This window comes from Hyla sarda, chromosome 8 (genome assembly GCF_029499605.1).
Source record: "Hyla sarda isolate aHylSar1 chromosome 8, aHylSar1.hap1, whole genome shotgun sequence".
NCBI classification, from domain to species: domain Eukaryota; kingdom Metazoa; phylum Chordata; class Amphibia; order Anura; family Hylidae; genus Hyla; species Hyla sarda.
In genome coordinates, this window is record NC_079196.1 from 232369980 (window position 1) to 232384207 (window position 14228).

A 14228-nucleotide genomic window follows, 5' to 3' on the forward strand; every position below is an offset into this window, starting at 1 on the left:
GGAGAGATCTCTGTACTGTCCTGATATATTATATATATTATTAGGTCACCTCCTTGTTATATATACAGTCCTGGGTATAAATAGATCATGGAGAGATCTCTGTACTGTCCTGGTATATTATATATATTATTAGGTCACATCCTTGTTATATATACAGTCCTCGGTATAAATAGATCATGGAGAGATCTCTGTACGGTCCTGATATATTATATATATTATTAGGTCACCTCCTTGTTATATATACAGTCCTGGGTATAAATAGATCATGGAGAGATCTCTGTACTGTCCTGATATATTATATATATTATTAGGTCACATCCTTGTTATATATACAGTCCTTGGTATAAATAGATCATGGAGAGATCTCTGTATGGTCCCCTTATATATTTATACATAGTTATTAGGTCGGCCCTTAGACCTCTTTTTTCTAAACTAATAACAAAAAAACACAAACATTGGAGACCGGACAGGATCGTTATTAAAATGCATACAGTGACTTTTCTTCACACTTACTTCAACGAGAGGCGTTTTCCGTCCTTAACCCCCCTCAATCCCGTGAGCCTTCAATCAAACACCCTGGGCACGGCACGCTAAGCCGGGTACACACACCTCATGCTTGTCCTTTACACTTCGGAAGTGGCCGGAGTCTTTCGAAAGAAGCTGAATTCCACAAGTTCTTTTAATATAAGGTAACAATTTATTATAAAACATACATTAAAAGTACTAGTACATCAAGATCCGACGCATTGCAGGGACTATTCCCCTTCCTCAGGGATACACTCTCTTAGAGCAATAACCATCTTATATACCTCATGTAACCCCATTTTCACCCGGAAACACATTCCAATTGGACGACACCTAAAAAATAAAAATTCCAATAATATGTATTTAAAGGAAAACTGTCACATATTTTCTCCCGCACTATCCACATCTACTGGTGGATAGTGTGGGAGACGCTGATTAAAACGAGCCCTACCTTGGTCTGATCCGCGCCGCCGTTCGCCCATGTAGTTTTAATCTCTGTGTATATCCGACTGTAACTGGCAAAGGCGGGGCTTCTGCGGGCCGCTCATGAATATTCCTGAGCGGCACTGACGTCAGTGTCAGTTAGCCCGCAGAAGCACTGCCTTTGCCAGTTACAGCCGGATATACACAGAGATTAAAACTACACGGGCGAACAGCGGCGCGGATCAGACCAAGGTAGGGCTTGTTTTAATTAACGTTTCCCGCACTATCTACCAATACCGGTGGATAGTGCGGTAGAAAATATGTAACAGTTTTCCTTTAAGGATGCTCAATGCTCTCATTAAAATCATTCGGGACCAGTGTATTGAGCCTAAAAATATAAAAACTAGATATCTGGCTACCTACCTATATACCTGGCTACCTAACTACCTACATGCCTGGCTATGATATGTAGGCAACGGCAAAAGTGACCAATTATTTTTCAAAGAAAGGACTAGGGTATAGATATCCCCTGTACTGGCCTAGTCAAGTGAGAGACTAATGTCTGGGCATCTCCTTCTGGATGACTTCCAGGAAGGTCACGACTAGGCGCTCTGTGTAGCATGAAACGGCTGTCGGCCATGCTGTATCCAAACCAGACTTTTTTTGCCAGCTTTATTTCTTCATTGGAATTGTTACTGGTGGCTGCTAAACCAGGATAGACCACCTGAAAGCCCGTATTGCAGTGTTTGTGCGTTCTGCCAGCCATTGTCCTAGGTGTGGAAAACACATATAGGCAGCAGCGCCGACTGTTCATTTTTTCTTTTAGTTGTTTATATGGACTTCCTTCTATATTGTATCTGCTTCCCAAGTAAAGAATAAACTATTATCCATTAATCCTGGCTTTTGAGGTGTTCATTTCCCGGGGCCTTGATACGGATAAAAGCATCAATGGAATAGTGGTTAATGGGATCTTTCCTCTAAGTACAGGGTTGCTACACTCACTGATCACTACAACCCTCATCATCCATCGCACACCGCACCAACTCAGTATCCGTGCAAACTCTCTACCACTTTCGCCTCCCATAGATGTTTTGGAGGTAGTAGACTACGCTCTTGTGTTTCACAAATATAACATATGATGGAGAGGACACAATTAGGCTATGTTTTATTTATTGAACCCTACGGTGACACCACAGGACGCTACAGTATAGGATAGAATACCTTGTTAATGGCGTACAGACAGATTATTATTATCAACTTATCTCTATTTATTTTGACAACAGATTAATCCTTCATTGAAAGAATATTTGTTTTCTGAAGAAACTTCTGACAGATGTCCCAGAATCCAGGTTTTTTCATCACGCCCCTCAGTATCTGGTCGCCTACCCACAGTATGAGGATGACCTTGGACAAACGGAAAATCTACAACAGAAGAAATCATCAAAAATGATTTATATCCTGCTCTATAAACAGACAAGTGAATGGATAGAAAAGCAATAATGTTTTTTTTTTTGTAGAAAAGCAAATTATCACCAAAATTACCAAATGTCGGTTCATATGTGTTTCAAATCCCATCCGATCGCCAGCACATTCTATTTATGTAAGTAGACTCTATAGAGAATTTAGTAATATGAAGTTGCTTGCCCATGCAACCTGCATGGTCAACTAACTGTCAACTATCAGCTGGGAGCAACTTTCTACCTTCTGGGGCACCTACCTACCTACCGAAGAGGACATTATTATCATAAGGGACCCTGTGGGTGGAGAAAAGGTGAGGATGACAGTGAGAAAGGGAGGAGCCCAAGATGTTTGTCCAACAGGTTCATGGCTAGAAGAAATTATAATCTGAATTCAAGACCGGCCGGGCCCTCGCCTGACACCACAATCGTCCCATCCAGATAAGCAGGTGTAACGTCTACATCCAGGACCTAACATGCATATCCGCACTGTGAGGAGCCGAATCTATAAAGTGAAGAAAGACTAATGAATAGTAAGTAGATAGAAGGACTGCACTCACCGTTACCGCAGAGAAATTCTTTATTCACACACATGCATGTAGCAGATGGCGGGAAGTATAGGCGTGGATGCAGGGGCGTGAAACGCCCCTGCATCCACGCCTGTACTCCCCGCCATCTGGCTTCATGCACATGTGTAAATAAAGAATTTCTCCGCGGTAACGGTGAGTGCAGTCCTATCTACTTACTATTCATTAGAAGAAATTATCATGACGGTCAGGGCCAGTTGGAGAAGAGAATGAAAGAGGATGATGTAACTGCACTATAATTACCCCTATACTAAGGTAATTGTATGTGGTGTTGCTGGTTTGTGTATCTTAGTTTTTCATTCTTAATTTTTGTCAGTAACAGTATTTTGGTATTATTCAATTTTTACCTCAGGCAGCAGAAAAGCTAACATTTTCCCTGCCCAAATACAATCACATAATGCCTAGACAGTGTTATACAGAGGATACAGTATATGAAAAATGATACAAAAAGCCCAAAGAATGCCGTACAAAGCCTAGAAAAATAATGGCCCACAGATAGTACTGTACACAGCCAAGATCAATAATGATTTGCAGTGCCATACAGAGCCTAGATAAATAATAACCCACAGATAGTGCCATACAGAGCCTAGATAAATAATAACCCTCAGATAGTGCCATACAGAGCCTAGATAAATAATAACCCTCAGATAGTGCCATACAGAGCCTAGATAAATAATAACCCTCAGATAGTACCATACAGAGCCTAGATAAATAATAACCCTCAGATAGTGCCATACAGAGCCTAGATAAATAATAACCCACATATAGTGCCATACAGAGCCTAGATAAATAATAACCCTCAGATAGTGCCATACAGTGCCTAGATAAATAATAACCCTCATAGTACCATACAGAGCCTAGATAAATAATAACCCTCAGATAGTGCCATACAGAGCCTAGATAAATAATAACCTTCAGATAGTACCATACAGAGCCTAGATAAATAGTGACCCACAGATAGTGCCATACAGAGCCTAGATAAATAATAACCCTCAGATAGTGCCATACAGAACCTAGATAAATAGTGACCCACAGATAGTGCCATACAGAGCCTAGATAATAATAACCCACAGATAGTGCCATACAGAGCCTAGATAAATAATAACCCTCAGATAGTGCCATACAGAGCCTAGATAAATAATAACCCACAGATAGTGCCATACAGAGCCTAGATAATAATAACCCACAGATAGTGCCATACAGAGCCTAGATAAATAATAACCCACAGATAGTGCCATACAGAGCCTAGATAAATAATAACTCACATATAGTGCCATACAGAGCCTAGATAACAATAACCCACAGATAGTGCCATAAGGAGCCTAGATAAATAATAACCCACATATAGTGCCATACAGAGCCTAGATAAATAATAACCCACAGATAATGCCATACAGAGCCTAGATAATAATAACCCACAGATAGTGCCATAAAGAGCCAAGATAAATAATAACCCACATATAGTGCCATACAGAGCCTAGATAACAATAACCCACAGATAGTGCCATACAGAGCCTAGATGAATAATAACCCACAGATAATGCCATACAGAGCCTAGATAATAATAACCCACAGATAGTGCCATAAAGAGCCAAGATAAATAATAACCCACAGATTGTGCCATACAGAGCCTAGATAAATAATAACCCACAGATAGTGCCATACAGAGCCTAGATAAATAATAACCCACATATAGTGCCATACAGAGCCTAGATAAATAATAACCCTCAGATAGTGCCATACAGTGCCTAGATAAATAATAACCCTCAGATAGTACCATACAGAGCCTAGATAAATAATAACCCACAGATAGTGCCATACAGAGCCTAGATAAATAATAACCCTCAGATAGTGCCATACAGAGCCTAGATAAATAAATAAAACTAATTTCATGGATAGTGCCCAGGTTAGTAGTGCCATCTAGTGCTGGCGATAGGCTTGATGGTGTGATCACCCTGACCTGGCTTTGTCAAGTAGTGATCCCCCCGGGTCAGAAGGGACCTATAATATCACATCAGAGACATATAATATAACATCAGGGATATATATCACATCAGAGACATATAATATAACATCAGGGACATATAATATCACATCAGGGACATATAATATCACATCAGTGACATATAATATCACATCAGGGACAAATAATATCACATCAGTGACATATAATATCACATCAGGGACATATATCACATCAGGGACATATAATATCACATCAGGGACATATAATATCACTTCAGGGACATATAATATCACATCAGGGACAAATAATATCACATCAGTGACATATAATATCACATCAGGGACATATAATATCACATCAGGGATATATATCACATCAGGGACATATAATATCACTTCAGGGACATATAATATCACTTCAGGGACATATAATATAACATCAGTGACATGTAATATCACTTCAGGGACATATAATATAACATCAGGGACATGTAATATCACTTCAGGGACATATAATATAACATCAGGGACATGTAATATCACATCAGGGACATATAATATCACATCAGGAACATATAATATCACATCAGAGACATATAATATCACATCGGAGACAAATATCACATCAGGGACATATAATATAACATCAGGGACATATAATATCACTTCAGGGACATATAATATAACATCAGGGACATGTAATATCACATCAGGGACATATAATATCACATCAGGGACATATAATATCACATCAGGGATATATATCACATCAGGGACATATAATATCACTTCAGGGACATATAATATAACATCAGTGACATGTAATATCACTTCAGGGACATATAATATAACATCAGGGACATGTAATATCACATCAGGGACATATAATATCACATCAGGGACAAATAATATCACATCAGTGACATATAATATCACATCAGGGACATATAATATCACATCAGGGACATGTAATATCACTTCAGGGACATATAATATAACATCAGGGACATGTAATATCACATCAGGGACATATAATATCACATCAGGGACATATAATATCACATCAGAGACATATAATATCACATCGGAGACAAATATCACATCAGGGACATATAATATAACATCAGGGACATATAATATCACTTCAGGGACATATAATATAACATCAGGGACATGTAATATTACATCAGGGACATATAATATCACATCAGGGACATATAATATCACATCAGAGACATATAATATCACATCGGAGACATATATCACATCAGGGACATATATCACATCAGGGACTTATAATATCACATCAGGGACAGATAATATCACATCAAAGACATATAATATAACTTCAGGGACATATAACATTATGGACATAGAATATCACATCAGGGACATATAATATCACATTAGTGACATACAATATCACATCAGAGACATATAATATCACATCAGGGATATATATCACATCAGGGACATATATCACATCAGGGACTTATAATATCACATCAGGGACATATAATATCACATCAGAGACATATAATATAACTTCAGGGACATATAACATTATGGACATATAATATCACATCAGGGACATATAATATCACATCAGGGACATATAATATCACATCTTTACAGAAATTGTCCAGACCACAATGAATGATCAGATTATAACAAGCGACAAATAATTGTTCTTACCGTCCGCCAAATATTCCTCCTCGCTGAAAAAGACAAGAAAAATCCCAGTGATCATCTATTATTATCACATGTCACATGATTATGCAATGCAGCTCGGGCCCAAACTCCCCAATAATGATGGATAGGACATATCTAATAACAGGATCTTCATCATAGAAGGTCCACATCATATCCAGATATGTGCCGACACCTGCACCAATTGTATAAACTGGGAGTGGAAATAGAAGTGTGTAAAACCTTCTAAGGAGACCACGCCTTTGAGAAGATCTAAACTTTGTTTTTCTGTGACAAATTGTCCTCCCATTATGATCTACAGATCCTGACCTCAGAACAGATCCTGACCTCCGCACAGATCCAGACTTCAGAACAGATCCTGACCTCAGAACAGATCCTGACCTCGGAACAGATCCTGACCTCGGAACAGATCCTGACCTCAGCACAGATCCCGACCTCGGCACAGATCCTGAACTCGTCACAGATCCAAACTTCGGCACAGATCCTGACCTCGACACAGATCCAAACTTCAGCACAGATCCTGACCTCGGCACAGATCCTGACCTCAGAACAGATCCAAACTTCAGCACAGATCCTGACCTCGGCACAGATCCTGACCTCGACACAGATCCAAACTTCGGCACAGATCCTGACCTCGGCACAGATCCTGACCTCAGAACAGATCCTGACCTCGGCACAGATCCTGACCTCCACACAGATCCTGACCTCCGCACAGATCCTGACCTCTGCACAGATCCTGACCTCAGAACAGATCCTGACCTCAGAACAGATCCTGACCTCGGCACAGATCCTGACCTCGGCACAGATCCTGACCTCGGAACAGATCCTGACCTCGGAACAGATCCTGACCTCGGAACAGATCCTGACCTCAGCACAGATCCTGACCTCAGAACAGATCCTGACCTCTGCACAGATCCTGACCTCCACACAGATCCTGACCTCCGCACAGATCCTGACCTCTGCACAGATCCTGACCTCAGAACAGATCCTGACCTCAGAACAGATCCTGACCTCGGCACAGATCCTGACCTCGGCACAGATCCTGACCTCGGAACAGATCCTGACCTCGGAACAGATCCTGACCTCGGAACAGATCCTGACCTCAGCACAGATCCTGACCTCAGAACAGATCCTGACCTCGGCACAGATCCTGACCTCAGCACAGATCCTGACCTCAGAACAGATCCTGACCTCGGCACAGATCCTGACCTCAGAACAGATCCTGACCTCGGCACAGATCCTGACCTCCACACAGATCCTGACCTCCGCACAGATCCTGACCTCTGCACAGATCCTGACCTCAGAACAGATCCTGACCTCAGAACAGATCCTGACCTCGGCACAGATCCTGACCTCGGCACAGATCCTGACCTCGGAACAGATCCTGACCTCGGAACAGATCCTGACCTCGGAACAGATCCTGACCTCAGCACAGATCCTGACCTCAGAACAGATCCTGACCTCTGCACAGATCCTGACCTCAGAACAGATCCTGACCTCGGCACAGATCCTGACCTCAGAACAGATCCTGACCTCGGCACAGATCCTGACCTCAGAACAGATCCTGACCTCGGCACAGATCCTGACCTCCACACAGATCCTGACCTCCGCACAGATCCTGACCTCCGCACAGATCCTGACCTCAGAACAGATCCTGACTTCAGAACAGATCCTGATCTGAGAACAGATCCTGACCTCGGCACAGATCCTGATCTCCGCACAGATCCTGACCTCTGCACAGATCCTGACCTCAGAAAAGATCCTGACCTCGGAACAGATCCTGACCTCGGCACAGATCCTGACCTCAGAACAGATCCTGACCTCAGCACAGATCATGACCTCGGCACAGATCCAAACTTCGGCACAGATCCTGACCTCGGCACAGATCCTGACCTCGACACAGATCCAAACTTCGGCACAGATCCTGACCTCGGCACAGATCCTGACCTCGGCACAGATCCTGACCTCAGAACAGATCCTGACCTCGGCACAGATCCTTACCTCGGCACAGATCCTGACCTCAGAACAGATCCTGACCTCGGCACAGATCCTGACCTCAGAACAGATCCTGACCTCAGCACAGATCCTGACCTCCACACAGATCCTGACCTCCGCACAGATCCTGACCTCCGCACAGATCCTGACCTCAGAACAGATCCTGACTTCAGAACAGATCCTGACCTCAGAACAGATCCTGACCTCGGCACAGATCCTGATCTCCGCACAGATCCTGACCTCTGCACAGATCCTGACCTCAGAACAGATCCTGACCTCGGAACAGATCCTGACCTCGGCACAGATCCTGACCTCAGAACAGATCCTGACCTCGGCACAGATCCTGACCTCGGCACAGATCCAAACTTCGGCACAGATCCTGACCTCGGCACAGATCCTGACCTCAACACAGATCTAAACTTCGGCACAGATCCTGACCTCCGCACAGATCCTGACCTCAGAACAGATCCTGACCTCGGAACAGATCCTGACCTCGGAACAGATCCTGACCTCGGAACAGATCCTGACCTCAGCACAGATCCTGACCTCAGAAAAGATCCTGACCTCGGAACAGATCCTGACCTCAGAACAGATCCTGACCTCAGAACAGATCCTGACCTCGGCACAGATCCTGACCTCAGAACAGATCCTGACCTCGGCACAGATCCTGACCTCAGAACAGATCCTGACCTCGGCACAGATCCTGACCTCCGCACAGATCCTGACCTCGGCACAGATCCTGACCTCGGCACAGATCCTGACCTCAGAACAGATCCTGACCTCGGCACAGATCCTGACCTTAGAACAGACCAGATGCTGACCTCGGCACAGATCCAAACTTCCGCACAGATCCGGACCTTGCTCTTGGCTTGTCCTTTTGATTGTCTGCCTGGTACCTGTTATCGGACTCCTGATTATCCCTGGAAACACTCCTGACTACACTTTCTTCTAATCATCTGGCATTACCCACCTCACCCCTGGACACACTCCTGACTCCATCCTTGCCTCCATTGGTGAATCCTTCCCGACAGTTTCCCCCACAGACTGTAGCTGATCCTAGGGGGTCCCAAGAGCAGGACACCTTAATCATTGTGGGACCCTTTATCCAAAGACAAGGAGGGAGATTTATCAAAATCTGTGTACTGGAAAAGTTGACCAGTTGCTCATAGAAACCAATCAGATCGCTTCGTTCATTTCTAAAAAGAAATTTTCGAAAAATGAAAGAAGCGATTGATTGGTTGCTATTGGCAACTGGTCAACTTTTCCTCTGCACAGATTTTGATAAATCTCCCCCTATACGTCCCATCTCCTGAGGTCCTCACCTCGCTCCTCAATCATCTTCTCTATCTGTCTCAGTTTCACCACCATCTCTGGAGCCGGACCTCCTCTGGTCAGAGTCCTTTTCTCCTCTGCGGTGAAGCAGAAGATCTCTGTGGCCAGTCGCTCTATACTGGGCTGGTTCTGGAGGATTCTGGTCCTGTGTCCGTTGTCTCCATCACCTTCTAGGTCATCGATCACCAAAATGACATTATCTTTCCCTAAAAAGAGTCATCACAACCAGTGGATACAGACGTAAGTAGATGTACGAGGATGATGATGATGACGATGATGAAGTTGATGTACACACTAATACTAAGCCAGTGTTTCCAATCCAGGGTGCCTCCAGCTGTTGCAAAACTACAACTCCAGCATGCCCGGACAGCCTTAGGCTGTCCGGGCATGCTGGGAGTTGTAGTTTTTCAACAGCTGGAGGCGTCCTGATTGGGAAACAACACTCTAAGCTATATACATGTCATGCAGTGCTCAAATAATGGTGCTATACACTGTTATACTATAAAGGCCTAAATGATGCCTCTGAGAAGATACGACTGGGGGCCAGCACTGTATGCATAATTTTCTGTAAAAGGGGGCGCTGTTGTGTCAGCTAAGGCCATTGGGCTCACTATTAGTGATGAGCAACAGGGGCCATATTCGAATTTGCAATATTTCGCAAATATATTGACTCTTATTCATCCTATATTTGCAAAATTCGCATATTCACTATGTTCATTCACTTTTTTTTTCCATGCAAATTTTCATAAACATTTGCGTAAAAATTTGCATGTGAAAAAACTAAAAAAAAGTCAATAATTTGCATGGAAAATTTGCATGTGAAAAAAAACAAACAAAAAACAAACAAACGTATATTCGTCATTACGAATATATAGCCCTATATTCTAAATATTCACAAAATCGCGAATTGCAGATATTCATGATAAAAATTTGCATTACGAATATTCTTGCTCAACACTACTCGCTATATGGAGTTCTGTCGGAAATTCTGTCAAAACTACTACTACTACTACTTTTTTTTCTCCGCTAAACTACCGTATCTCAGACAGACCGTATTCAAGTCAATGGGATCTGTCAGTACCCGGTGGTGACCTGGTGTAGTCAATTGTGCTGCGACCCGTTTTGGGGGCCGTTCGGCACAAAAAAGAGCCGATGGACCCAGAACGGGACAGAGAACAATGGCAATGTGAACACTGACTAACAGAGGGAGGGCCGACAGGGGAGAACGAGGAGCAAATGCTGGTGTCATCCTCTCCGACACCTTGTCCTGTGCTGCTGTGCCTCAGGCAGGATGCTGGTGAAGCCATGACTAGTGCAGTCAGCAGGTGGCAGTATCATCCATGGATGGACAAGGCTTCAACTTCCTTCTGAGCCAGAACTCTACTGTGTGAGGAGCAGATTATGTGAGACGTGTTCTCCAACCTGCAGCTCTCTACCTGTTGCAGAACTACAGCTCTTAGCATACCAGGACTACCATTAAAGTGCAAAACATTTTTTGAAAAAAAGCAAAAAAATATTAAATTGGTTGCATTAATGCATCACGACTTGTGTTGTCATGTTTGAGCGTCATGAAACATCGCGTCGCATTGGGCAGGAAAGAGAGAGCCCTAAACTGACCCTAAACATCTTTCCCTGCCTACTTGCTCAAACCGCCCTAATAGCGGATAACATCTGGGTGCCGGTCCCTTCCTATCTAAAGTGCAGGGGCGTCATGGTCAACATAATAAACGGGCACTGTATAAGTCGAGAACACACAGTCAACAAATCAAAATACAGAATGCAACTGAAATACAAAGTAGCACAAAACAGACATCTAAGGAAACAAAGAATCAGGAATATAAGAACCAATACTAGGTAAACGGCAGACATGATAATGTGAACAAGACAGGTAAACTAGGAATTATATACGGCAAGATATATCCAGGGATGCAGGGGATGAACAAGGTTAGACTGAAGACAGACACTATAAAACACATAAACACTCAAAGACCAACTGGTCTGAAGATGGACCAAGAACAAGATACACACTAGATAGAAACTAACTGACTCCAATGTTAGGGATAAAGTGAAGCTCAGGAAATGGATCTAACATTAGGAGGAACCACACTGCAAACTCAAACTCCAATCATGGAGGGACATAAATACCAAATCCAAATAGACTGCAAGCTAGGGAGCAAACATCACTGTGTGTACAGGAACAAACCATGGAGAAAACTGAAAATCTAAAACACATCTAAACATGGGTGCAGGTACTAAACAGATTGATAAAAGCAGGCGTGAACACTCACCAACAGAGAATACATAAGAAGATACTAACAGGAAAGACTAAACCCAACCAGGTACACATAGCATCAAGAATATCAGAATATGTAACAGGACTAATAGCATAACAGGACAGAAAGCCATGACAAACACAAAGTGCAATGTACACACACACAAGGTGAGACTAAAACTCAGATCAAATCAGTAGCACTTGATACAGGCTGAGCTGGGATTAAATAACCTTACCCTTCTCTGAGGATAAATGCTCCAGCTCCTCGTCGTAGAGGGAATCGGTGACATCTGTGATGTTGATTCGCCCTCTCGTCTTTGTGTGATACAAGATGGCAAATGTGCATCTCCTGGTGTCCTCTCTGAACTTTGCCGAACTCCTGTTAGACAGGATGTTAGAATCAACGTTCCTCACGTACCAGTTAGTGGACAGTCGAGTGGACAACCATTGGTACGAGCTTTCATCATCCCGAGAGAAGATCCCGACATTTACTGTACTCCACAGAAGGTTCATGGCTGGTGGGAGAGAAGACAATGAAATCGGGGGATGTCCTCACCATGAGGACAATAAGATGGGGGGGGGGGTGTCCTCTCCATGAAGACAATGAGATTGGGGGGATGTCTTCACCATGAAGACAATGAGATCGGGGGGATGTCCTCACCATGAAGACAATGAGATCGGGGTGGATGTCCTCACCATGAAGACAATGAGATTGGGGGGATGTCCTCACCATGAAGACAATGAGATCGGGGGGATGTCCTCATCATGAAGACAATGAGATCGGGGAGATGTCCTCAACATGAAGACAATGAGATCGGGGAGATGTCCTCAACATGAAGACAATGAGATCGGGGGGGATGTCCTCACCATGAAGACAATGAGATCGGGGGGGATTTCCTCACCATGAAGACAATGAGATCGGGGAGATGTCCTCAACATGAAGACAATGAGATCGGGGGGATTTCCTCACCATGAAGACAATGAGATCGGGGAGATGTCCTCAACATGAAGACAATGAGATTGGGGGGGGGGGGGGGGGGATGTCCACAACATGAAGAGAATGAGATCGGGGGGGGGGGGGGATGTCCTCACCGTGAAGACAATGAGATCGGGGAGATGTCCTCAACATGAAGACAATGAGATCAGGGGGATGTCCTCACCGTGAAGACAATGAGATCGGCGGATATCCTCAACATGAAGACAATGAGATCGGGGAATATCCTCAACATGAAGACAATGAGATCGGCGATGTTCCCACCATGAAGACAATGAGATCGGGGGATGTTCTCACCATGAAGACAATGAGATCGGGGGATATCCTCAACATGAAGACAATGAGATCGGTGGGGGGGGGGATGTCCTCTCCATGAAGACAATGAGATCGGGGGATATCCTCAACATGAAGACAATGAGATAAGGAGATGTCCTCACCATGAAGACAATGAGATCGGGGGGGATGTCCTCACCATGAAGGACAATGAGATCGGGGGATATCCTCAACATGAAGACAATGAGATCGGGGAGATGTCCTCAACATGAAGACAATGAGATTGGAGGGGATGTCCTCACCATGAAGACAATGAGATCGGGGAGATGTCCTCAACATGAAGACAATGAGATTGGGGGGGGGGGGGGGATGTCCACAACATGAAGAGAATGAGATCGGGGGGGGGGGGGGGATGTCCTCACCGTGAAGACAATGAGATCGGGGAGATGTCCTCAACATGAAGACAATGAGATCAGGGGATGTCCTCACCGTGAAGACAATGAGATCGGCGGATATCCTCAACATGAAGACAATGAGATCGGGGAATATCCTCAACATGAAGACAATGAGATCGGGCGATGTTCCCACCATGAAGACAATGAGATCGGGGGATGTTCTCACCATGAAGACAATGAGATCGGGGGATATCCTCAACATGAAGACAATGAGATCGGGGGGGGGGGGGGGGGGATGTC

At 43.9% G+C, this 14228-nt stretch overlaps 1 protein-coding gene across 1 annotated transcript in view; it reads right to left on the minus strand.

Annotated features, from left to right (window-relative positions):
* Nucleotides 1–1224: 1224 nt before the first annotated feature.
* Nucleotides 1225–14228, minus strand: part of LOC130284242 (uncharacterized) — a 17764-nt gene continuing 4760 nt past the window's right edge. The window contains exons 2-5 of the mRNA XM_056534406.1: nt 12503–12781; nt 9985–10200; nt 6653–6675; nt 1225–2370 (exon numbers count right to left, since the gene is read on the minus strand). Of these exons, the coding sequence (XP_056390381.1) occupies nt 2233–2370; nt 6653–6675; nt 9985–10200; nt 12503–12779 (654 nt within the window). The 5' untranslated portion in view covers nt 12780–12781 and the 3' untranslated portion in view covers nt 1225–2232. The remainder of the gene's footprint in view (nt 2371–6652; nt 6676–9984; nt 10201–12502; nt 12782–14228) is intronic.